The sequence below is a fragment of the Camellia sinensis genome, chromosome 15, assembly GCF_055761805.1.
Source record: "Camellia sinensis isolate YWXY chromosome 15, ASM5576180v1, whole genome shotgun sequence".
In the NCBI taxonomy this organism is placed as follows: domain Eukaryota; kingdom Viridiplantae; phylum Streptophyta; class Magnoliopsida; order Ericales; family Theaceae; genus Camellia; species Camellia sinensis.
In genome coordinates this window covers 71,456,970-71,481,691 of record NC_138975.1, presented here as the reverse complement: position 1 = coordinate 71,481,691, position 24,722 = coordinate 71,456,970, and the positions used below count along the sequence as shown (strand labels likewise).

The following is a 24,722-nucleotide window of genomic DNA, read 5'->3' as shown; positions in this document are numbered from 1 at the left end:
ATCTTTGAGATCCAGAACATGTCATTAATCACGAAGACGTCGAAGTTCAAAACAATCTATCTTATGAAGAACAATCGATATAGATCCTCGACCGTCGTGATCAAATTCTCCGAAACAAGACTATACCTCTTGTAAAAGTTTTATGACGAAATCATTGTGTCGAAAAAGCTACGTAGGAAATAGAAAATCAAATAGGGGCCAAATACCCACACCTCTTCAAAAATCAAGGTACGACACGTTTGGGGACAAACTTTTATTTAGGAGGGGAGAAATGTGACACCCCAGATGTTCAATTAATTTAACACCACTTAATATTAAATTTTGGAAGCATGTGACTAAAAGAGTTAGATGTTATCAAATTTTAGAGTATTAGAAAAAATTATAAATAAAAATAGTATATTTTTTTGAATTTTTCTGAATAGTTATTCACATTATTTTAAATTTAATAGTCAATATATTTTTATACTGAAAATTATTTCAAAAAAATAATTTTAACTTTATATTATTATTTGATATTATTTTATGGGTATTATGGTATTTTTCTCTATATTTTTCCTATATCAAAATACACTAAAATATAACATTTTCTGTGCGATAAAAATACGTGCCCCCAAGTTGTCTTGCTGCCCACACCTCTTGTTGCCTACGCCCTGTTCACGATATATAGATGCTAATCATTTTATGCCTCATCATCGCTTTCCCCAAACTCTCTTATTCTCTCTGTTAGGTGCCAAAAAAAAAAAAAACCTTTAAGTTTAGTGGGAGTATTTAGTGGGTCACAATAAACGGAGTAAAAAGTTGGAATTGACATTAAGGTGAGTTATATTATAGCTTGAGTCATCATAAAATATTTTACGTATATCTTGAGTTACCACAATTTGTTTTATGCCATTCATGTTTTATACATTATATTAATATTTCAATTACGTTAATTATTTTCTGAATTCTGTTTACTTAAACTGAAACCTATGGATATGGTTGTTTAAATTTTAGAAATTATTTGACAATAATTTTATAAATATTTATTTTTGTTAGTATCGCCATGGGAATCCCATGCCTTGAAGGACTTAAATAACAATTGGCCTCTGAATGGTCACTTCGTGGCCCTTTGTTTGTCATGGATCCAGTGACCTCTGTTCTGATTGTCACTCCAGTGACCTCTGTTCTGTTCTGTTCTATACCGTGATTATGATTACTTGCTTATACGATTTCTATATTCTACTTCTGTTATTTAAAATTAGTTATGTATTTCAGTTACTAAACTAACTTCTGTTTATCCAAATAATTATCCATGGTAATTTTTGTACCCTTATGTTCACTGTATGATATTTCTTACTCTGCCATGTGCTTATAGCTGTTAATCACTTTTAGGTGACGTGTAAGGATCAGTACATGGGATAGGCACAAGGCACTTTGTAGTCATAGTGCAGCTTTGGTATTGTTATTAAACAGAAGCTCCAATGTATACGTTTTTGTTATACTTAAATAAAGATTTGGGTCCCCTTTTATTTTACTTCATTACACTATTAATTTGTTATGACTTCAGTTAGTGTCTTATTGCGACGCCGAACCTTTGGGTGCCGGGTTTGGGTCATGGCATACCCGTTGTCACTGGACCACCGCTTAGTTAAGCTTAAAGGCCTTACCCCCCGACCAACCACAAGATGAATCATAGGTATTGACCTCGTATGAAGGAAAATCCCGATCTCCCTTTTTACATCATTCGTGGACTAATTCCGACGGATTAGGCTCTTTTCCTCTTATGAGTACTTACTATAAAGGGTGGTCCGGAATCGATTGAATAAATGCCCTTCCTATTTTTTTAGGGTACGACATGCTATGGCGAAAAAGACAAGAAATAAAGGAAAGTCGCTCCCTCCCTAAGAATGAATGTTGGAAATTCTTCGATGACACGTTCCTTTGAGTGCACAATTTCTTAGCTGTGCCTCTTTGGTACCGAGCTCTTTGATGGCCTTTCTTTATCTGATCACGGTAAAAGTAATAATTCGACAAAAGGAGGATTATTCAGGGCTCAATGGATAATGGGGATGGAATAGTGGTTGGATGGTTAGGACACCCTATCTTTAGAGATAAAGAAAGCATGAAATGACTACTTTCTGACCATGAACCTTCCTATTGCACCTTTCCAGAAAAGAATGACTGGTTAATTCTCTCAACTTACTGTAGGTTGCTAGTATTCTCCGATTGAAAAGAACACTAAGCCAGGTCAGGAATGCACCAAGGTGTATAAGCCAATCAATCAATAGTGGAATAGAAGAGTCACAGTCAGAGTCTCATCAAATTGCCTAGTGTAGGCTTATTGAACTTCTCTATCTCGGTCCTCGCTCTCTACCCGATAGGTTTGTGCTATTGCCGATTTTGGCATTTGGTTATCAGCTCAAATCTTATAGATAACCTCAACCACCTCGTGGGCTTGCTTCTCCTGGTATTCCATGTAGTCACGCCATTCCTTCGTGCTGAATTCCCATCGCTCAACCGTAGGAAACAATTCTCCATCTTGGGAGTCAGACTTGCAATCAATCTCTTTTCATCTTAGGCGCACAACGGTGCACTCTCCGAAACAGAAAGATAAAGACCACTTTTAAAAGTGCCTGCCAACTCCTCATCGGAGGCTTCGTTAGTGGGCTGGCCCATCAAAAGTCTTGTTCCTTCGTGCCTCCAAATCATCCTCTTGAAGCTCATTCTCTTTATCATAAATGATCTGGTTGCCCCGAAATGACCAGCTTATCAGATTAAAGCAAGAAAGCAAGAAAAGAGATAAGCGTTAGAAAGAGGTAGGAGCATTCACTCTTGCTATGCCACACTGTCATACTTTTAAGTAAGGAATACCCTGCAAGGCAGTTATCGGCGTCTGTTCACGAAAGTTTTCTTTTTTGTACTTGCTTGAGGTTATGTATGCTTAGTTATCTTTCTCTATGTAACATCGAGAAATGGAAAGACTTTGTCTGGCGGTATCATATATAAGAGACTAAAATAGATGCTTCCAAGTATTTAGTTACCAGCTTAAGACCACGTCTTCTGCTGTCGATTCGCAGGTGACTGGCCGGCCTGCCTCACTTCTGCACCCCTCTTCTAGTTGTAAAGTAAAGCTCCTTTCATTGTGAAGATTGTAATGAGTGGGTGGCTTTCTATATAGCACTCTCTTTCATTCCATGGTGAGAGTAGACCAGGAATGATGCAAGTTTCCTCTTTCCACTTTTAGCTAATCCGAATTAACTACCTTTCGATTCAATTTAAAGCCTTCTTCTATAGGGAGCAATACAATAAAAGGGATGCAAGCATAAAATCCTATAAACTAGCCTATCTTCCTATTGTTTTAGTCCTCTTTATTCCTCTAGTTCTGGAGTCTTTGGTCTGGAGTTCTGTTTAGTAGCTAGCTTTTCTAATATCTTTTCCAGTTGTGTTTTTTACCTCTTCCCGCCAAGAAAGAACTAAGAGTCCCTTGATGACCCCCCATTTTCAAGACAAAAAAAGTAGAAGCGGGAATTCACCCTACCTAGTCAAGTCAGCAAAGCTCTACATCTTCTACTCTATCCCTTCAAGTGAGGAAAGAATAGATCGATATGTGATGTGAAAGTAGCATTGCTAAAAGAAAGGCCAAGGCTTGAATCGGATTGTTGTACTCTCTTTACTTATAAAAAATAGGATGCGAGAATGTGTACGACCTGCGAGAGGTGAAGTTCATTGGCTGGATAGTGGGTCGTGGTATCTGACAGAACATTAGCCTCCTTCTCACTACGGCTCACTCTACCTTCTTTTAGCTATAGGCATGTCCAATCCGATAATAGTCCTCGGTTGGGTTTCCATGTTATGGATGCTCCAACCAAATTTCAACGTGCTATTAGGAAGACTACGGATGCACCGACTTCGAGTCGTGCCTTCGACCGTTCAGCAAAGAATCAAGTATCTCAAAGGGGACTGTATGGTCACTTTGGATAGTAACACTTCTGTACATCCACCCCTCAATGTGACCACCCCTTTACTAGAGATCCACCATGGAGATAAGGATGTCTTCCTCTTAGGCTCCACCTTGGCAGAAGCTCGGATAGTACAATCTATCTTGGCGCTTGAGGAGGATCAATATGTTGGTGCACCCTTTATTCTTATGATAAACAAACAAGGACAAATTCCTGATTTCGATCTGGGAAGGAGCGGTAAATAGGGAGTTACAAAGGTGCCAGAAGTCAACAACCATTTGTTAACCTTTAGGCTGGGACATCAACAAACAAAAGAAGATTTGATGGCAAAGGCGATTGAAGCACGAGACAAGGCAAGGGACAAAAGAGAGGGTAGAAAATGCAAGCTCAAGTACAAACCCATCCAAGGAACACTCAACGGGAATTTTGTTAAGAGGAGGAGAAGACTTCCCATTTTGTGGGTTTCTAGAACCTTGGGTTGATCATGCGACAAGGAAAAGATATTCGGGGTTTGAAATTTTCTTTGATCACGAGCTCACAAATAGCGATGAAGATTTCATAGACCTAGATATAGACATTGGGCAAGACAGATACGATAATTCAAGCTAGGAAAGCAAAGACTGGATAGACAATTTAAATGGTGTTGATATGAAGACTAGCTTGAGTACTAAGACTGGTTATGTTGACTCGGGGAATTTCAATGCCATGATAATGCTAGAAAATGGAACTTTTGAGGAAGACGTCACCAAATACATAGTCGATGCAATGGAGGGTCAAGTGTAAAACGGGTCCATCAAAAAGTGTATTGTTTATAAGTCTAACAGCGAGTCTAGTAGCGAGTCAAGTAAGTCGGAATCTGGCCTGTCAGACTTTGACACATCCAATGACTTGTATAAACCTAGGGGTCGAGATTGAGTCTAAATTTTCTGTTTATTTTGAGTTTGAGTCAGATGTAAGTTCCCCTGCCTCAATTAATGAAATAATGGATGATTCTGAGTATCTTGTAGTGCCATTAGTTAACAACATCGACCTCGCCAATTTTAAAAATGAAAAAGATTTCAAGAAAGAAATTCCTCAAAGCATAAAAGACTTAATTGAATGGGAAGAGGAGAGGCGAGCTAAACCTATCATGAACGAAATAATCTCAATAAACCTAGGCAATGAGGAAAATCCTCGCATGGTCCAAATTGGATCCACACTGTCTTCAGAGGAACGCGAGCACCTAGTCTCCCTTTTAAGAGAATTTAAAGATGTTTTTGCATCTTATGAAGACATGCCTGGAATCGATCCTAAGATTTTACAACAAAAAACCCCTTAGACCCTGAGGCTAACCCGTGAAACAAAAATTAAGAAGAGTTCGTCCAAATTGGGCCCTTAAGATTATAGAAGTAACGAAACAAATCAATGCTGGATTTTTAATAGTATCGGAATATCCGACATGGCTAGCCAACATAGTTCCAGCCCTGAAGAAAGATGCCAAAATTAGAGTTTACATTGACTTTAGGGATTTGAATAAAGCCATGCACTTTTATCATTTATGGTTGGGTTTTCTAGATACAATCAGATCATGATGGCATCGAAAGACAGAGAGAAGACAACCTTCACTACTCCGTAGGGACATACTGCTATAGGATCATGTCGTTTGGACTGAAAAATGTCGGAGCTACCTACCAGAGAGCCACTACCACACTGTTGCACGACATGATTCATAAAGAGGTAAAGGATTATGTAGATGATATGATTGTCAAGTCCAAGGAAAGAAAAGGCCACTGCGCCACTTTGGAGAAATTCTTTGAGAGGATCCGTGACTACAAACTAAGGTTGAATCGGTAGAAGTGCACATCCAAGGTAACAGCAGGGAAGATGTTGGGATTATTAATCACACAAAGGGGTATAGAAGTGAATCCTTCCAAGATTAAGGCTATTTTAGAAATGCCCCCACCAAGGACTAAAAACGAGGTGAGAAGCTTTCTAGGCAAGGTGCAGTTCATAAGTCGACTCATTTCAAAGTTGACGTCAACATGTGAACCGTTATTCAAGCTTCTAAAGAAGGGAACCAGGTTCCATTGGGATGAAAGATGCCAATTCACCTTCAAGCAAATCAATCATTACCTGCAAATTCCACCAATATTATCACCACCGGAGCTTGGGAGGCGCTTGACTCTATATTTATCAGTGATAGATTCAACCATGGGATGTGTGCTGGCACAAGAGTCAAAAAAAAAAAAAAGTAGAAAAGGCCATCTATTTACCTTAGCAAAAGGTGTTGGACTATGAGTCCTGGTACACACCATTAGAGAAGACATGTATTGTATTGTTGGACTATAAAGAGTCACTATTAGATTTAATAAAGAATGCACAATTAGAGGGAATCTGGTTAAAACTCCATTTCGTGAATTGTGGAAATATCTTTCCTGCACACATTTTGCGCAACAGTATCTAAAAGGAAAGTCGAAGGAACACTTTATGGATCAATGCAAGAAGAATTCTCAAGGCATGCGAAGGCATCAAAAGAATGGGAGGGCCGACAGAACCTATCATAGTAGAAAAAGGGCTCTTCTCATCATTATTATCAATGCCCTCGTCAATAAAATTCACCACATAAGAGGTCAATAAAAACTTTTGCCCAAAGAAGAGGCCTCGAAATGTAGAAACACTCCCAAATCTGGACCAGATTGGAGTATAAAAATCTCGAGGCTTTAATCGTCTGATAGAAGTCTTGAAGGGAACTATGATTGCATCGCAAGCTATTACACTTGTTCTTTTAGAACATAGATGGAACTAGTGTACATGAGCTGCATTCCCAGGAAAACACAAGATTAAGATATTTCCTTGAAATCTTGGATAAAGAGCCATGGAACCTGCTAGGCGGAGGCATCGTTTAGTATACCAAAATGGTCCTGGTGTAATTAACTAGTATCGAAGTCTGTATCCTCTCACTTGCAAAGGCTAAAGGATCAAAGAAGGTAAGGATCCATGGAAAATTTGCAAGACTTTTGGATAAAGAGCTACACGGGCAGGGCACTTCAGTCATATTAGTTGGCAAAATGGAAGGTTTTGGCCACGATCATGAAATAACTTGGCCTCCTAATCTGAGCAAGATGAAAATAATAAGTTGGTTGGCATGAGAAATCAGGAGCTTCTTGATTACTTTAGTTTTGACACCCTCTGGACATCCTCAAGGTACATGTATATTCTAAACTCAAGCTTACACATTGGCACACCTTTTGAGCCACATCATCTTATTGGGCTCAAGTATCGGCACGTCATTCAAGGCACATCATCTTAGCATTCTAGGCATTGGCACTCCTTTTGAGGCGCACCATAGACTAAAACTTAGGCATCGGCATGCCTTTCGAGGCACATCATAAACTCAAACTTAGGCATTAGCACACCTTTCGAGGCATATCATTTTATCAAACTCGGGCATTAGCACACCTTTCAAGGCACCATCATTGACACGTCTTTTGAGGCATAATTATTTTATCATATATATGGCATTGTCACTGGCACACAAATCACTTGGCATGGCAAAAATATTACTCAAAATCACATTTGACATCATGACATAAAAATTGGCAAATTCTAGCACCAACTTGGCAAACACCTGATAAACCTTGACAAATTCTGACACATTTTGGCAAAAATACTTGGCACCATTTAATACATTATGGTAAACTCGGAACCACTAGGTATCACTTGGCACCCATTTAAACCTGCATGTAATGCCGATGTGAGTATGGAAAGGCACCACTTAGCATTTAAAATTATCACGTCTTGCCAATACAAGCACAGAATAGCATTTAAACCCCCATGTTTTGTTGATGCGAGCATAGAAAGGCGCCACTTGGCATTTAAAATTCCCACGTCTTATCGATACGAGCATGGAATGGCATTTAAACCCCCATGTCTTGTCGATGCGAGCATGGAAAGGCACCACTTGGCATTTAAACCCCATGTATTGCTGATGTGAGCATGGAAAGGGCACCACTTGGCATTTTAAACCCCCACGTCTTCCTGATGCGAACATGGAAACAACATGAAATAAACCCCCATGTCTTGCCAATTCGAACATGGAAAAGAACTACTTGGCATTTTAACTCCCACATCTTGCCAATGCAAGCGTGGAAATGGCATCAAACAAACCCTCATGTCTTGCTGATGTGAGCATGGAATGACACCTAATAAACTCCGCATCTTGTCGATGCGAGAGTGGAATGGCATTCATTAAACCCCATGACTCGTCAATACGAGCAGAGGACGGCATCACCTGACATTTAAACACCTCCATGACTCGTTGATAAAGGCATGGGAAATCATCATTTGGCTCTTAATGAAACCATGACTCATCGGTACAAGCATGGAATGACATACAATAGCATACCCTTGCCTCGTCGAAATAGGCATAGAATGGCATACCTTGGCATCATAATGGCATCCCTCTAACCACACAGCAGTGTGCTTTATTATTTGGAATAGTTTTATCTAGAAAAAATTTGCAAGATTGGCACAAACCTGGAAAAGAATGGAAAGGAACTTGGCATAGGTACGACAAGGTGAGTACGACAGATACCGTCTGCTCTCGTCCCTTTACAATGCATGCTTGAATGAATGCTTGAGTTCTTGTTGCACACACTCCCTCACATATATTTTTGCACAACTGCCCCCGAACTACACTAGTCTAATTCCTTGCAATTAAGGATATGTAGGCAACTTGCGAGTTCGATCAATTGCATGAATGTATGGCACTGCCTTAAGCCTTAGGGTTAAGTCAATTGGGATGGTCTCGGGTCTTTGACATTCGTTTCTCATCACTCCATGATTGTTTGAGCTCTGTCAAAGAGGGGCAACTATAAACACCCTATTTTTACTAACCTTAAGATTTTGGGCGCGTACAAGCCTCCTGATGATGAAATGGTACTTACTTCATCCCAGAAATGTTTAAAGGTTATTTAGAGTTGCTATATAAACCTATTTTATCCAAAAATTAACTTTTATGAAAATGACCATTTTACCCCTGGACTCATTTTTAGCCAAAAAAACCAGTTTTTTAACCCCGAAAAGTCTGATTGTTCCTTGATTGATCGTATTTTTCAAAATTAGTGACCCGTTTTATTAAAAAAACATTGATCAAAATGCAATTCAGGCTTGCTTGTGTCATAAGCAAGCCAAAGGCATAGGATCACGTAGTTGTGCATGCATGCATAACGTGTACCAAGGCAAAGTGCGCGTGTGCACGTTAGAAATGAGTTCTCACGTTGTTTGTATGTAAACGCAATCATTGTGCGTGCGCACATGGTCAATACATGCGCACATTGAAGCATCGCAGAGTTATTTTTGGTAACTCAATTTTGGTGCATTTTTGGTAGGAACAGTGGAGGGGAAAGTGATGAAACCCTAGAAGGGTTCCAGAGGCTTCCCCCAACTCTATAAATAGACCCTCTCCCTCTCCCTTTGAAAGGGTTAAGGACTTGAAGCCTTTTTGTGCATTTTAAGAGCAAAATACACCCCCTCCTCCTCTCCTCCGGCCTTAGCTCTAAAAGTATCATATCCATAGCAACTCTAAACACTGAAGAACACTTAAGGATTGAAGAACTTCAACCTAAATTCAGATTCCAAGCCCGAGGCAAGTTTGCAAGCAAAGAACTCATTGTTTCGTTGTGTTATTCTCCGCATGCTCTTCGGTTCTTAAAAACCAGCAGGTAAACTACTTCTAATCTCTGTATTTCAATAGTCATTTTGCTTATTTTTAGTAGTCAATCCATGCTAGGTTGTTAGTCCATCTTAACATCATCTAGTCTTTTAGTTTTTCTTACTATCTTGGCTCTTCTTGCATGCTTTCTTTCTTTTAGTTATCATGTAGTTAGTTTACATTTATTCTTTTATTTGTTAGTTGTCTTCTTATGCATATTCATCATGTAGTAACCTCAAACTGGGTCTAGAACCATTCTTTGCATCTTTAGTTGCATGCTTTAGGTCATATTTATTTTATGTCTTGCATGTAAGATGCAGAAGTGGGCATCCGAGTAAGTGTCTGTCTTTCTTGGCACATGTGATGGTTGCATTGTCGTTTAAATAATGCAAGTTTCTATGCTTTTTGTATGCAAAATTGTGTGTTTTGTATGTTTTCTTGAATATTGTGTATTTTAGTTTATATTCAAACACATGGGTTATCGTTAAAGGTTTCGTAATTCCTCTTTTAAAATTGAGTGGCGACTCTATGTCAATAAGGCAAGTCGGTGTGGGACGCAATGCCTTAGACTCGAAAAAGGCACAAGGCCCACATATATTCAATGAATAATATGAGTGAATACAAGGCTCCCTTATATAAGAGAAGAAGAAGCTAAGTATAGAAACTCTATCTATGGTAATACACAATATGGTAATATAAATATATACAACTAACACCCCCCTCAAGCTCAAGGCGGTGATGCAGATATCAACTTAAGCTTGGAAAGTAAGGCGGAAAAGCATTCTAGAGGATGAGCCTTGGTGAAGATGTCGGTTGTTTGATCGGCGTAGATAATAAAGATAAGACGAACAGTGCCACTAGTAACATGTTTCCGTATCAAGTGACAATCAATCTCAATATGTTTGGTGCGATGATAGAAGACATCATTATGGGCAATCTGAATAGCACTCTGATTGTCACAATAAAAGTTAGGAGCAGCCAAATGAGAAACCCTCATATTAGAAAAAAGCCAATGAAGCCACACAAGCTCTTGAATCATGTCAGCAAGAGCACGATACTCAGCCTCAGTACTAGAATGAGAAATGAGAGTTTGCTTCTTACTATACCAGGTAATGAGAAAGTCACCTAAGAAGAAGCAGAATCATGTGGTAAAATCATGTAGTAGAACGGTGGTCAGTAGGATCCCCTACCCAATCTATATCAGAAAAAGCCTATAATTGTATAGAAGAGTCTACTAAGTAGTGAGGACCATGAAACATAGTTCCTTAGAGATAGCGCAAAATGCGAAACAAAGCATCATAGTGCAAAGAGCGTGGAGCAGCCATGAATTGACTAACAATGTAAATAACATAAGCAATATCTGGACGAGTAACCGTGAGAGAGACAAGATTGCCAATTAACCGTGAATAACCTAGTACTATCAAGAGGTGTGAGATAAGTTTAAGAATCAACTGGGGTAGGAGCAGTCTTGCAATCGGTAAGACCAGTATAAGCCAAGAGATTAGAGGTATACTTGGCCTCGATGAGAAAGTGACTAGAAGGATTATGAAAAATTTCCAAGCTAAGGAAGTAGCTAAGCAAACCCAGATCTTTCATCTCAAACTGGCTACTGAGAAACTACTTGAGCCTAGAGATACCCACTGCGTCATCTCCAGAGATGATCATATCATCCACATAGAGAAGAAGAATAATAATTCCACGCTCTGTCTTATGTATAAGCAAAGCAGAATCATAGGTACTAGAGGAGAATCCAAAGTCAAGAATTGTAGAACTGAACTTGGCAAACCAAACACGAGGAGCTTGTATCAAACCATACAAAGCACGATGAAGTTTGTAGACTCTAGTGAATGGAACTAAGAAAGTAGGAGGAGGCTGCATATAAACTTCCTTAGTGAGATCACCATTGAGAAAGGCATTCTTGAAATCCATATAACAAAGGCTCCAATGGCGAGCAGAAGCGACGACATGTAGGCTGCGAACTAAAGCAAGATGGGCAACATGAGCAAATGTTTCCTCAAAATCAATCCCATATTCTCGACTAAACCCCCAGGCAACAAGACGAGCTTTGTGACGTTTAATGGAACCATTAGAGTGGGTTTTGATCTTGTAAGCCCATTTGCAACTAGCAACACTCTTTCTAGGTAGAAGGTCTATATGCCAGGTATGAGTTTTAATTAAAGCCTGTGTAGTTCTTCAATCATAGCTTGCTGCTAAAGAGTTTAGAACAAACCTCTCAATAGGAAGTAGGTTCATGAGAAGAAAAAACAGTGAAACCAACAATGAAATCACGAAGAAGGACAAAAGGTTGTGTTGCACGAGTAGAATAACGAAGAGGTACCTCTAGTGTAGAAGATAATGTAGTGGAATCAAGGGATGCATGAGGCTCACTGTGAGAGAAAATGAAGACAAGACTACGAAGTGGAGCAGGAGCAGGAGCAGGAGTAGGAACAGGAGCAGGATCAGGCTCAGGATCAAGGAGTGGAGCAGCAATGCCAAGAGACGGAGTAGAATCCGCAGGATGGGCCGGAGTCATCATGTCGGAAGTAGTGTCTGTATCAAGCTCATTAAACAGAAGACAAGGATCGGTAAGGAATGATGTAGTGAGAGGAGTGGACAAACAAAATTTAGATATGGAGGAGAACATCTTGTGTTTCCAAAATACCACATGACGAGAGACATGAAGACGACAAGAAAGTGGATCCCAACAACGATAACCTTTATGTTCAATAACATACCCTAAGAAGCAATACAAACGGGCACAAGGTTTTAATTTGGTATGCTCATGTGGTTGAAAGAGAACAAAACAAGCACATCCAAACACACGAAGACCATTATAGGTAAGAGGTATGCCATACAGACTCTCATATAGGGTTTGATTGCTAATGGTAGGGGAATGGACACAGTTGATAGTATAGACGGTTGTAAGAGCAGCTTCTACCAAAAAACGTTCAAGACAAGAAGAGATTAAAAGAGCACATATAGTGTTTAGGATATGGCAATGTTTACGCTCAACACGACCATTTTGTTGGGAGGTACCAAGACAAGAATGGTGAGAAGGTGTACCATTTTGATAAAGGAATCCCAAAAAATGAGTTTCTTTGTATTCCTAGGCATTATCAGCACGAAACATTTTGATAGTGGAAGAAAATTGAATTTTGACCATGTGTGAAAAATCATACTATCGTCTCGTTTGGGAATAAGCTTTTTTAGTAATTTTTTGACTTTTTGGCTAAAATATGATGTAAAAAAACTAGTATGTTCAGGATATTTTTTTGTTTTTTATGAAAAGATATGCAAAAATTAGAAAGAAAAGAGAATCTTTGACGTTTTGGTATAAGTTGTTGGCTTTTTGATTTTTTTAGTGACTTTTTGGCTAAAATCACCACTTGCCAAACGAGGCCAATTGTAACTCAGAGCGAGATTTCATAAAAAATAACCAGGTAAAATGAGTGAAATCATCGACAAATATGACAAAGTATTTAGATCCCCCCATAGTGATATTAGGTGAAGGCCCCCAAACATCGGAGTGTATGAGATCAAAAGGTGCATGAGATATAGAGATACTAGTATTAAATGGTAAAGTAGGTTGTTTTGCAAGTTGACAAGATAGACAATCTATTTTATCATTTAGAACGCCTAATTGACCATTTGAAACTAGAGAGCGTAAACGATCAAAAGACACATGACCTAACTGAGAATGCCATAAAACAAGAGGGGAACTAGTAGTAACAGAAGCAATAGTCTCGACAGTGGAAGGACTGGAGGAAGGAATGCGAAGGTGGATGAGTTCGTACAGACGTCCATGTCTATGATCTATCCCGAGTGTTTGTCCCGTCTTCAGATCCTACACAACACAATCAGTTGGAGAAAATAGAATAGTGAAGCCATGATTACAAAGTTGACCAATAGAAATAAGATTAAGTGTAAGATTGAGGATCATAAGTGTGAGGGAGAGAGACATTAGAGGTAGAAATATGGCCTATTTGACTAACATGTATTTGAGAATCATCAGCAATGTGAATGATAGATAAATTACAAGGACATGTGGTCAAAGAAAACAGTGTAGGGTCAGAGGTCATATGGTTGCAACAAGCTAAATCAAAATACCATGAAGAGGTACCTAAAGCAACTGAGAGAGTAGTAGAGGGTGTACCAGAAGTAGAGAAAAACCTTGTTCACAATAGCTTCAATATCATGAATAGTGTAAGTGGAAGATAAGGCAAGTGCAATAATAGTAGAGGAAAACTGAGCCGAAGAATGATGCTAGCTGATAGAGGATCCAGAAAAGCCACAATATAGAGGAAAACTATCTGAATAATCCATGAAGTGATCAAAGTATTAGTCACAAAAAAGGTCCGGTGGTGTCAGAGTAAAATTGGGGGAAACAGAGTGTCCCAGTGAACCGAAACACCGAAAATAGTTGGATAACAGCTGAGTTGGCCCAGAAATAGCTAAAAAATGGACCTGTAGATGACCAGGTGTGAAATAAGCCAAAAATGATGTCAGCAATAGGTAAGGGTAATGTCAGCGTGCACTGCACACGTTAATAGAAGAGGCATACAACACACGGTAGCTACAGAGACGTGCACAGTGCATAATAACAGAAAAGACACGAGCACATGAAGCTGATGTCAATAATGATGTGCACAGGAGCACGGAGGCTGACATCAGATAGGGCTGACATCGAAAAGGTTAACTGTTGAAGCGACTAGATTGGAACAGCGCGGCGGAGTTAGCTAGAGTGGCTTCGCGGCTAGGACTGACGTTGCGCGTGATTGCTCGTTGGAGAGTGCAAGCAGAAGCGATAACAATTGACGCGTTGATGACAAAATCATCTTGTGAGCGTGCGTGGAGAACTTGCTAGTGATGAGGTTAGTGGTGTTGGAATCGTGAGAAGATTCTGATCATTTGATGATAAGGTCGAAAAAAATTTGGTCACCGTAACAATGCTTGAACAGAGGTGCTACAGTGCCACTATGTACGGGCAGTGAGCAAAGGAAAAAAAAGACTTAAGACTTAAAATCTGTGTTCTGATACCATATTATGATATTAGAGAGAGAGAGAGAGAGAGAGAGAGAGAGAAAAAAGAGAAAGAGAGAAAACTTTGTATTATATTCAATGAATAATATGAGTGAACACAAGGCTCCTTTATACAGGAGAAGAAGAAGCTAAGTATAGAAACTCTATCTATGGTAATGCACAATATGGTAATATAAATATATAAAGCTAGCAGTTTATATTGGAACCAAGCATTTCAGTGTCATCCATGGTGAAGATGATGAGTAATGTATTAGATAATAATGGTGAAGATGATGAGTGTTGGAAGATGATGAAGAAATACAATGTTTATATGTTTAAACCCTATAGGTGATGATGGTGTGTGAAAAGTATTTTGTGTTTTTAAATATGAAATCTTTGAATGGGTAGAATACACCCCATATTGTCCTTAATGGTCTTTTCATTTGAGGATATTATTAGAATATAAATTTAAGGGAAGTTCTATTTACACACCACTAATCCCCTCAGTACACACCATTAACAGATTAAGAGTAATTTTATTTATGCACCACTAATCCTCTCAATACATACCATTACGTAGTACGCACGCATAATAATTTTTAGGGTTTGAAAATATCTTAGTTCATACCTTAACTTTCCATTACTAGTCCTAAGGTAACACACTACCTATCTGTTTGAATACACACTATAATCCACACCCAAATATCTCCATTTTCAGAACACCAAAGACCTCCATCTTTAGAATTCCATAGATCTCCATCATTGGCGTTGAAGATCTCCATCGCCAGCGGAGGGTTTCATGTAGCTGGTACACTATCGTTGTTTCAAATCTCCATCATCGCTGTCGTTTTGTTGTTGGCTTGCCAGTGCATTGTCGTCGTTTCAAATCTCCATCTTCATCGTTGTTTCACTGTTATTTCACCAGTGCATTGTCGGTGTTGAAGATTTGTCATTCTCACCCTTGATTCACACATTTGATTCTCACCTTGATATGTTTTCCTATTTTCTTTTGATTTGGTTACTAATTCAAATTAAAATATTGAATTTTATATATATGAACATTTATAATTTGGTCAATCTTAATAATGTGAACAAAATTGTTTTGTTCGAATAAAAATGATCGAACATTGTGTAAAAGTTCAACTCTAATTATCCGAACATGTGACAAACAAAGTCATCTTCCCAATGGTTATACAAACGAGATAAACAAAAAATCAAAAAGCTAAAGTATTTTTTTTTTTTTAGAGGACCCAAAAAGAGGAATATTAAACTGATTGATTTATTGTTACATTATTCGAAATCAACAATCTTAGTGTCATCCATGGTGTGCAAATATTCAAAACCAATTGATTTTAATATGCTCCAATCTTAAATCTTCAAAACCAATTGATTTCAATATTCTTAAACCCTAAAACCAACTGATTTCATTGTTCTTAAATCCTAAATCTTCAAAACCAATTTATTTTGGATGTTTATGTGTATAGGTGATGATGTTGTCTGAAGAGTGTTTTGTGTTTTTTGTTTTTATGTATGAAATCTTTGAATAGATAGAATACACCCCCATATTGTCTTTAATGGTCTTTTCATTTGAGGATATTATTAGAATACAAATTTAATCTGTTAATGGTGTGTATTCTAACCATTCAAAGATTTCATATTGAAAAATACAAAATTAATACTCTTCACACACCATCATCACCTAGAGGGTTTAGGGTTTAAACATATAAACACTATATTTCTTCATTATCTTCCAACACACATCATCTTCACCATTATTATCTAATACACTACACTCATCATCTTCACCATGGATGACATTGAGATGGTTGGTTCCGATATAAACATTAAAAATGTTGATTTGAATATTGAAAAGGTTAGCTTATTACATAGCTTTTTAGTTTTTTATGTATCTCGTTCATATAATCATTGGGAAGACGAGTTTGTTCGCTATGTGTTCAGATAATCAGAGTTGAATTTTTGCACAATGTTCAATTATTTATATTTGAACAATATAATTTTGTTCAAATTATTAAGATTGACAAAATATTAATACATAACAAATTGAACATTTTCAGTTAGTTCGGTTAAAAGAAATTAAACTTTTATTCTTTGTTCAGATATAAATTTTTGAACACATAAATTAGTTCAACTCTATATTCGTGAAGAGGACTATTTTTTTTTTTTCAGGTTAAATTTTTTACAGAATTCTATACCCACCCAAAGTAGCAATGTTGAAATTGATTGTGTTGTTGATACACAAGTGAATTTGTTACTAAAGATGTACAATCATGTTTGAAAATTACAATAAATTGTGGTTCATTTTAATATTCTCTCTCTCTCTCTCTCTCTCTCTCTCTCTCTCTGTGTGGTGGAGGAGGAGACATGAGGGTTAGGTTACAATAGAGGTGGAGAGGAGATGAATCACGATGGTAAGGACAGGCAACAGTGTTGATCACGATGGCGAAGGTAGGGATTGGGATTGTTCGCAATGGCAGTGGGGGGAGTGGGGTTGTTCATTATAGGTTGGGAAGGGCATACTATGGTAGAAGGATGGACGACGGAGTTGGAAAGGAACAACAGGGCTGGAGAAGAGGGGTTAGTGGTGGCTGCAGCAGCGAGTGTTCGAGAAAAGGGGTTGATGGCATTGGCAGGAAGATAGGGAGGTTGTGGAGAGGGCAACGACCGAAGAGAAAGGGTGGCTGCTTGCTATCAGCTATCGGCGTTGGCCGTGGTTAGGGTTTTGGTGGAGGAGGAAGGGTAGTTTAGTATTATTTGAAAAATAGTGGTATGTATTGAGAAAAAAAATCAAAACTTTCAATTTGAGTGTAGTGTGAACTAAGCACAAAGGGAGGTGATGGTGTGTATTGAAATAATTAGTCGTGTGTAAATAGAATTTTCCATAAAAATTAAATTAAATTAAAGAGTGTACAAAAGTTAGAAGTATGGTGTAAGTAGCATTACCTTTTATTAAATCAAGGGAGAAACTTTTTTTTTTTTTTGTATCAAATTGAGAATTCATCAAATTTAAATTCGATAAAATTTAAAAAGATAAAGTATCGGTGATTATTTTTTTTCATCAAATTTGATGAAAAGGAAAATTTGGGATGAGAGGAGAATTTTTCTTAACTTGGAAACCAGTTAAGAACCTTGTGACTCTGGATGGTGTTGGTGCTCCTTCCCTTGTTCAACAACATTGGTAATCTTTCTCTTCCTCCTAACTGTGGTTAAGCCAACATTGGAAGGTTGCTGCAATAGTCGACATTGTATCATATCGAGTAATCGGGACTGCAAATGCTTGTTCATCTCCATCACATGTTTTCCCATTCTTGTGGCCCAAGCTTCACTCTCCAGCCTTGTTTCCATCATCATTTCCATAGCTGCAGTTGTCTCCCCAGTCTGTTCAATAACAATCACAACCGCAACCACAATCATGCCAAGCCATGAGAGAGAGAGAGAGAGAGAGAGAGAGAGAGTGAACCTCCAACTCAAGGATCTGTTGTTTCAATAAATCGGTGGTTCGAAATTCAGAGGCAATACAATGACCTTCATCCCTAGAAGAACTTGAAGGTAGGTAAGTAAGTACTCCTTCAGATGAGTTGGCTGGCTTAGGATACTTATCAAGCACAGAAACTCTGAACTGGTTAAAGGTTTTATGATTATGGTTCATCCTAGGAAACAGTGACAATTGTGGGATCACAACCAAATTAGTTATGAAACCTGCAAATAAATCAAAGAATGACTTTATTATTGATTCTTAATTTTTAGGTATAGATGAAACACATATAGATTCAATAGAAAAAAAAAAAAAAAAAAAAAGACTCATGTGCAGTTTCGTCATACAAAATGTAAAATTCCCCAACCTTGTTTCAACTTTGTATTTAAAATGTTGGAACATATAAATCCCGTCATACAAAATGTAAAATTCCCCAACCTTGTTTCAACTTTGTATTTAAAATGTTGGAACATATAAATCCCATCAAAATGAACGTATATGTCATCCTGTTAAGCAAACCTTAGGGCCCATTTGATTATGTTTTCATTTTATTTTTTCTGTTTTTATTTTTAGAAAACATAGAAAATTAGCAATACGAATCTAGAAACCTCCAAAAATTAGAGTTAAAAACTATAGGAGTGAACATTGGATGGTATTAAATTCCCCTAACCCAACTACAAAATTAATTTTTACAAAAAAAAAAAAAAAGAATTCCACTTGCCTTTTAGGTGGTTGAATCTTCGAATGATTACACAATTGACAACATCCCAAAGGCAGGCAGTGCAATCTTCAGATGCAGAGACCAAGCCCAATCCGCAACATGTCAACGCAGTTATAGATCCACTGCATCAACAAAGATTGGTCAGTTCTCAGTTTTTGTTTGTGTTCACATTAACAACAAATGTACACAAATTTTTGAACTAGGTATAGAGACTAGAGAGGATCATTATAGAACACTCATTGCCACCCTTTTATGTATGTGAAATTTTGAGTGTGTAAAGTTACATCCACAAAATTATATTAAACCACATAGTGAAAAAGCCAACTAGCTGAGCTATTGCAACTTTTAATGTGTGCAAGTTAGAGATTAATGCAAACTTATGATAACTCTTTTTATTTATTTATTTATTGAACTTATGATAACTTTGACGTACATTTTTACATGAAAATCTATTCAAGAATATATGCATCGCGTAAAATAGGACCGTTTGATTTTCTATAAAGTAACAACATCATTAGTCTATAAAAATCACAAGAAAAGTTTTAAACTGTTAAAGTTGGTTTGGATTCTCATGTCACGCTCACTAATTCTGGGTCACCACTGCCCTCAATGAGTTGGGGTCAAGCTATGGCTCAAGTCCATCTTACAGGAGTGACCGTGGATCCCCCATGTCTGCGGGCCCATGTCTCACTTAATAGATAAGGGCTCCTATGTTCATACCCAGGGATGGTTGCCACACGCTGGTTGTCCCTTTCTACACTTTTTTACAATCTTTTACGGAGTAACCAAAAAGAGGAAGGAAAAAAAAAAAAGTTTAAATTCAACAATTTCACTAACTCTTTCTACATCTAAATAGAGTATTTTTCTATAAAGCATTTTGAGAGTTCCAAACCCAAGATTTTACTGACTTGCAACAAAGACTACGGATATAGAACTAGCCACATAAAACAATCCTAGCCATACATATCAGATGGTGAGACCTATCATAAGAAAATACAATTTACTCAAATTGCTCCACTTATATGTTATGTCTATATAGTCAATTCTATTGTCTTTAGACTTATTGTACTGACTTGTGTCCCATTAGCAAGGTTGGCTCATCCTCTAAAACAATTGAAGTATCTTCCACCACTCCAAAATCAAGTGTATTCAAGAAAATCATTCCATTTGTGCTACCAGAAAATAACTTCTTGTCTGTTGGATCAACAACTATTGCAGTAATTGGTAGCGGAAAAGCTCGAGTTTGTAAAAGTCTTCCAGTAACCAGGTCCCATACCTACAATACGAAAATAAGTCATTTCAAGTGGCAAAAATACTCATGCTAGGAAGATATTATTTTGAAACATTTAACGTAATTAAGTAACCTTGCATGTGCCATCGAGGGAGCTTGATAAAAAAATTGAACTTGACCCACTTGATGCAGTTAATAGGCCCGTTATAGAGGATGAATGCTCTAATGAAAAATTTAGTATTAAAGGCACAGTCCAACAATCTGTCTCGTCTACCAAACTTCCACCAAAGAATGTGATTACAAAATTAGTTATTTATTTTTCCTGAACAATAAAACTAAACGACATTCAAATATGAACATTCAATTGTTGAAGAAAGGAAGATTCACTTTTTTTACCCGATCATAGGCCAAATAATGATCATGCCATCTTCTGAACCAGAAATAAGGAATGAATCATCGCTAGAAAATGTCAAGCAAGTCACTGATTTATGATGTGCACACCAAGTCCTGACCAATCTCCCATTTGAAATCTACAAATTACCATGGCACTCAATATTTGGAAATAATGACTACAAATAATATGTACGAATTAAGCTAATGGCCCACAAAGACAACTATTTAGTAATTTTTTTATATTGTGATAAAAAAAATTGATCTTTGCATATGGGGCTACAAAAAGAGTTTGTTAACCTCCCAAACATAAGCATTTCCAGAAGGGGCTCCACCAACAATATATGTGCCATCCTTTGTGCATGTTATTGGTCCAATGGACTCCATTGGGTAGCTCCGGACCGGTGCTTGAGGCTGAATATCAATACGTCATACAAAGAAGTAAATTGAGTTTCACAACAAAAATCTGGAATGATGTTTAATAGAACAAAATATTATTAGATCATAAACCCCAATTTACAAAGTTGACTTCCTTAATTCAATCCCAAAAAAAAAAAAATTCTTGATTAGTTTGTTTTCTTTATTGTTTTGCAAAATATGTCAAATTCAAGTGATTGTAACCAATGATCGCTATGATTGATGAATTTTAAAAGTAATTACTAATAGCATCATTACTTTTGTCCATTTAATCATATGCTATTCGCAACGGTAAAGAGAATATTATTACAAACCAAAAATAGAGCAAAACTAAAGAATCCAGCTAATGGCTAATCAATGATAAAGAGCTTATTTTTATCAATACTTGGACTGGACTTTCTCATTAATATAACAATGAGATTTATTTTTATCAATACTTGGAATGGACTTTTTAAACCATCACATCATGTTTTGGATGAGAAGAAAGAAGAAAATCAACAAGGGACACAAGGAGGAAAATCAGCAAGAACATGAAACACTTGTTATCGATTTCAACACATTTTTCACTGATTTCAAAATACTTTTTAGCTTTTTCACTTATTTTCAAAACAATATTCACCCCAATCTCGATGCAAACCAGTGTCCCAAGGTAAAAGTTAGCATTATCCAGACAGAAATTGACACAAATATAAACACCAATTGCATTTCCTAAATATATAGAGACCATCATTACTCACAAACTAACCTATAGAAAGGGCTTCTATAGACCAATCAGCTATATATTACTTCTAGCTAGGATTCAAAAACCTACATGATTCAACTTAAAAGAAACATCAACAAATAGAACATTTAACTTGTAACAAAACACATATACAAATTCATATGTAGGCAATTCAAAGTACTCAATTCCCAACTTACCCCATACCAATGGCATGGCTAGAAATTTGATTCAATGATGTCATTAAGCTATTTGCCTTCGATATCATTATTTCATATTATTAGTTCTACAAAAAATTTTCAAATAACCTTTCACATAATATACTACAATAGAAATATCAAATCATATATTTGCAATAATATCATTGCATACATAATTTGAATTTGTTGAATTTCATCAAATGAACTGAGAGAGTTAGAAAAAAAGACAAAGTAAGACTTCATTTGAAGAAAAAAAAATCATAAACACTTAACAATCTCATGCTTAAAAATAAGATAACTCTACGAGAGAGAGAGAGAGAGAGAGAGAGAGAGAGAGAGAGAGAGAGAGAGAGAGAGAGAGAGAACTCTTAACTAAATTTTACTTTAAAAAAAATTAAAATACAAACAAAATTTTTATACAAAATGATGACGTATTATTTCCCCATCATTTGCATTTACAACGCTCACAATTGTCCTCATAATTTTTATAAATATCATTAACCCATCATTTTGGATATATTTTCTATTTAAATTGTCTATTTTCAAAATCATTTTGACACAATCATATTTACTTTTTAACAATTTTACTGATGCTAATTTATGAAAACCTGTCAATAAAATTGCATAATACTAGTAACCATTTCCTTTTTAATTTTTTGTTTATATTTACAAAAAATTTAAAAACTATCATATAAACTTGTTTGATAAGTTTATGAGTTTATAAACAGGTCTCTCAAATTAAAAATTAAGCTAGAAATTATAAACTGAAAAAATGTGTTTACAAAAGTTTAAAAACAAAAGAAAAACGCAGAAGGAACATGGAAGCAATGTGAAAGGAAGACGGATGCACATGGTCAGTAATTCAAACTATGGGAGTAGCATTCACGAATGAGTTTTTTGTTTTAAATATTTTGTTCAAACCAAACATATTTTTAGTTTTTATTTTTCTAGAAATAAACAAAAGTTAGTTTACAAATTTTTTATAAACATAAACGAACATAAATATTATCAAACGGCATCTATATAATCTTTAAAAAAAATAAAAACTTTAGTGGGCTTAATTAAACCCACTAAATTATTATATGTAGGATAAACTACCAATAGGTCCTAATAGTTGAACTTAATTCCCATCAAGTCCTATTGAAAATAAATCCACTTAAAATTGTCGTTAAAAATAATTTTTTTGTGACAATTTTTTATATATATCGCTAAAAATTGACAATTAGTGACTTTTTTGTCATGATTTTTATAAATTGTCGCTAAAACTTACAATTAGTGACTTTTTTATGACAAATTTTTCCCATAGGACCTATTAGATAATAAGTTCACTTATTAGGACCTACACGTAAGTACCCCTATGTATAACTCTGTCCACAACTAACACCAATCTGATCAAGTAATGAAAATGATTACTTATTTAAAAGCTCATGAATGAAGGAAGACAAATTAGATACCAACCCAAATAAAGTTTTTCCTCCCAAGTGAAGTCGGCTATTTTGCAGATTTAAAAAATAAATAAATAAATAAGCATACTCTAGTCCGAGCTCATGGGAAATCTTGATAAAAACTAGAACTCTCAATGCACAAAACTCCTGCTAAAATACGGTGAGTTCCATTTTAGGAGAGATTGTTTATTATTTGACTCAAACCCACTAAAGTTGCACGCATGCTAAATTGAGAATGAAACTTACACATTTGAGTGGTGAATTAAAATTTTCCATATGCCCCTTTAATTAGAATGGAGTGCCAGTGATTCACATTCAATAATGTGGATCACTGGCCTATATATATACAAAAATACTATGAATTCTCTCTTATTAACTCATAATTTATCTCGTATGGTGAAAATTAAATTGATGAAATGTAAGATCTATGTATAAAATGAATTTGAACCATTAATTTATTTTTTTGAATAAATTTTGGATTTTTGTAGTGTTGTTTATATATGTATATATAATCCTAGTGCAACAATTCACAGAGGGCAGAGACACAGGATTTGAAAGAGATCTTGAGATTGAGCTAGAGGGTATTATTAAGATTAATTACCTTATTGAAGGGCCAAATAAAGATGACCCCACCAGCAACTGAGCCCTGCCTGTGTATCTGAGAAGCCACAAGACACTGGTTTGCCAAGCAGATGAGTCCATGAGGAGGTGAAGCACTGGTTGGTATGTGAAGGAGATTTTCCCCACTCTCTATGTCCCATATTGTTATTCCTATCCCCAAGCTCTTGTCACTGCACACTACCAATGCCTCCTTACCAATTCCACCCATCTCTCTCTCTCTCTCTCTCTCTCTCTCTCTCTCTCAAGCAACTTTTTCTTTTCTCTCTCTAGACAAAGACAAAACAGTTTTGAAGCTGCAAGCATGCAAAGCACTATGTAACATTGCCAAATTGGCAAATGTGGTTGAAAATTTTGGCACATTATATGGCAGATCACTAGCTATTAATGCAGCTCTCCTACATGTGTTTGCCATGCAGTGCTGCCGCCTATTCCAGCAGGACATATCATTGTAACCGTTGTGATGATAAAGTCATCCTGAAAACAACTTTATAAACAACTTTATCATCATTGTAACCGTTGTGATGATAAAGCCCTAAAATTTCAAATCACATTTTCAAATTTGAAATAGTGTGAAGTTTTTATTATTTTTTATAATTTATATTCAATTGAGATCTTATTTGATAGAATTTTTAAAAATATGAACCTTATCAAAAATAGATATGTATATCGAAAATAGCGGAATTTTAAAGTTTGAAACATAAAAAAGAAGAGGAAATTACACGTTAATTACAAATTCATCAAAAAATTTATAATTTTATTTTTTTTTAATATTTGTAAAGCTTATTACTAATCTGAAAATATTTTTTCAAACTCCCACTAATGTGAAATTACCCCCAA

At 36.5% G+C, this 24,722-nt stretch overlaps 1 protein-coding gene across 1 annotated transcript; it reads right to left on the bottom strand.

Annotated features, from left to right (window-relative positions):
- Positions 1-17,273: 17,273 nt before the first annotated feature.
- LOC114262326 (protein ROOT INITIATION DEFECTIVE 3-like) lies at positions 17,274-24,328 on the bottom strand. The gene is made up of 8 exons (XM_028202686.2): positions 23,866-24,328; positions 20,785-20,898; positions 20,491-20,624; positions 20,228-20,372; positions 19,937-20,139; positions 18,864-18,985; positions 18,128-18,366; positions 17,274-18,045 (listed from the first exon to the last, which is right to left on the bottom strand). The coding sequence occupies exons 1-8, from the start codon at positions 24,091-24,093 to the stop codon at positions 17,788-17,790; spliced, it is 1,443 nt and encodes a 480-aa protein (XP_028058487.2). The 5' UTR covers positions 24,094-24,328; the 3' UTR covers positions 17,274-17,787.
- Positions 24,329-24,722: the final 394 nt, after the last annotated feature.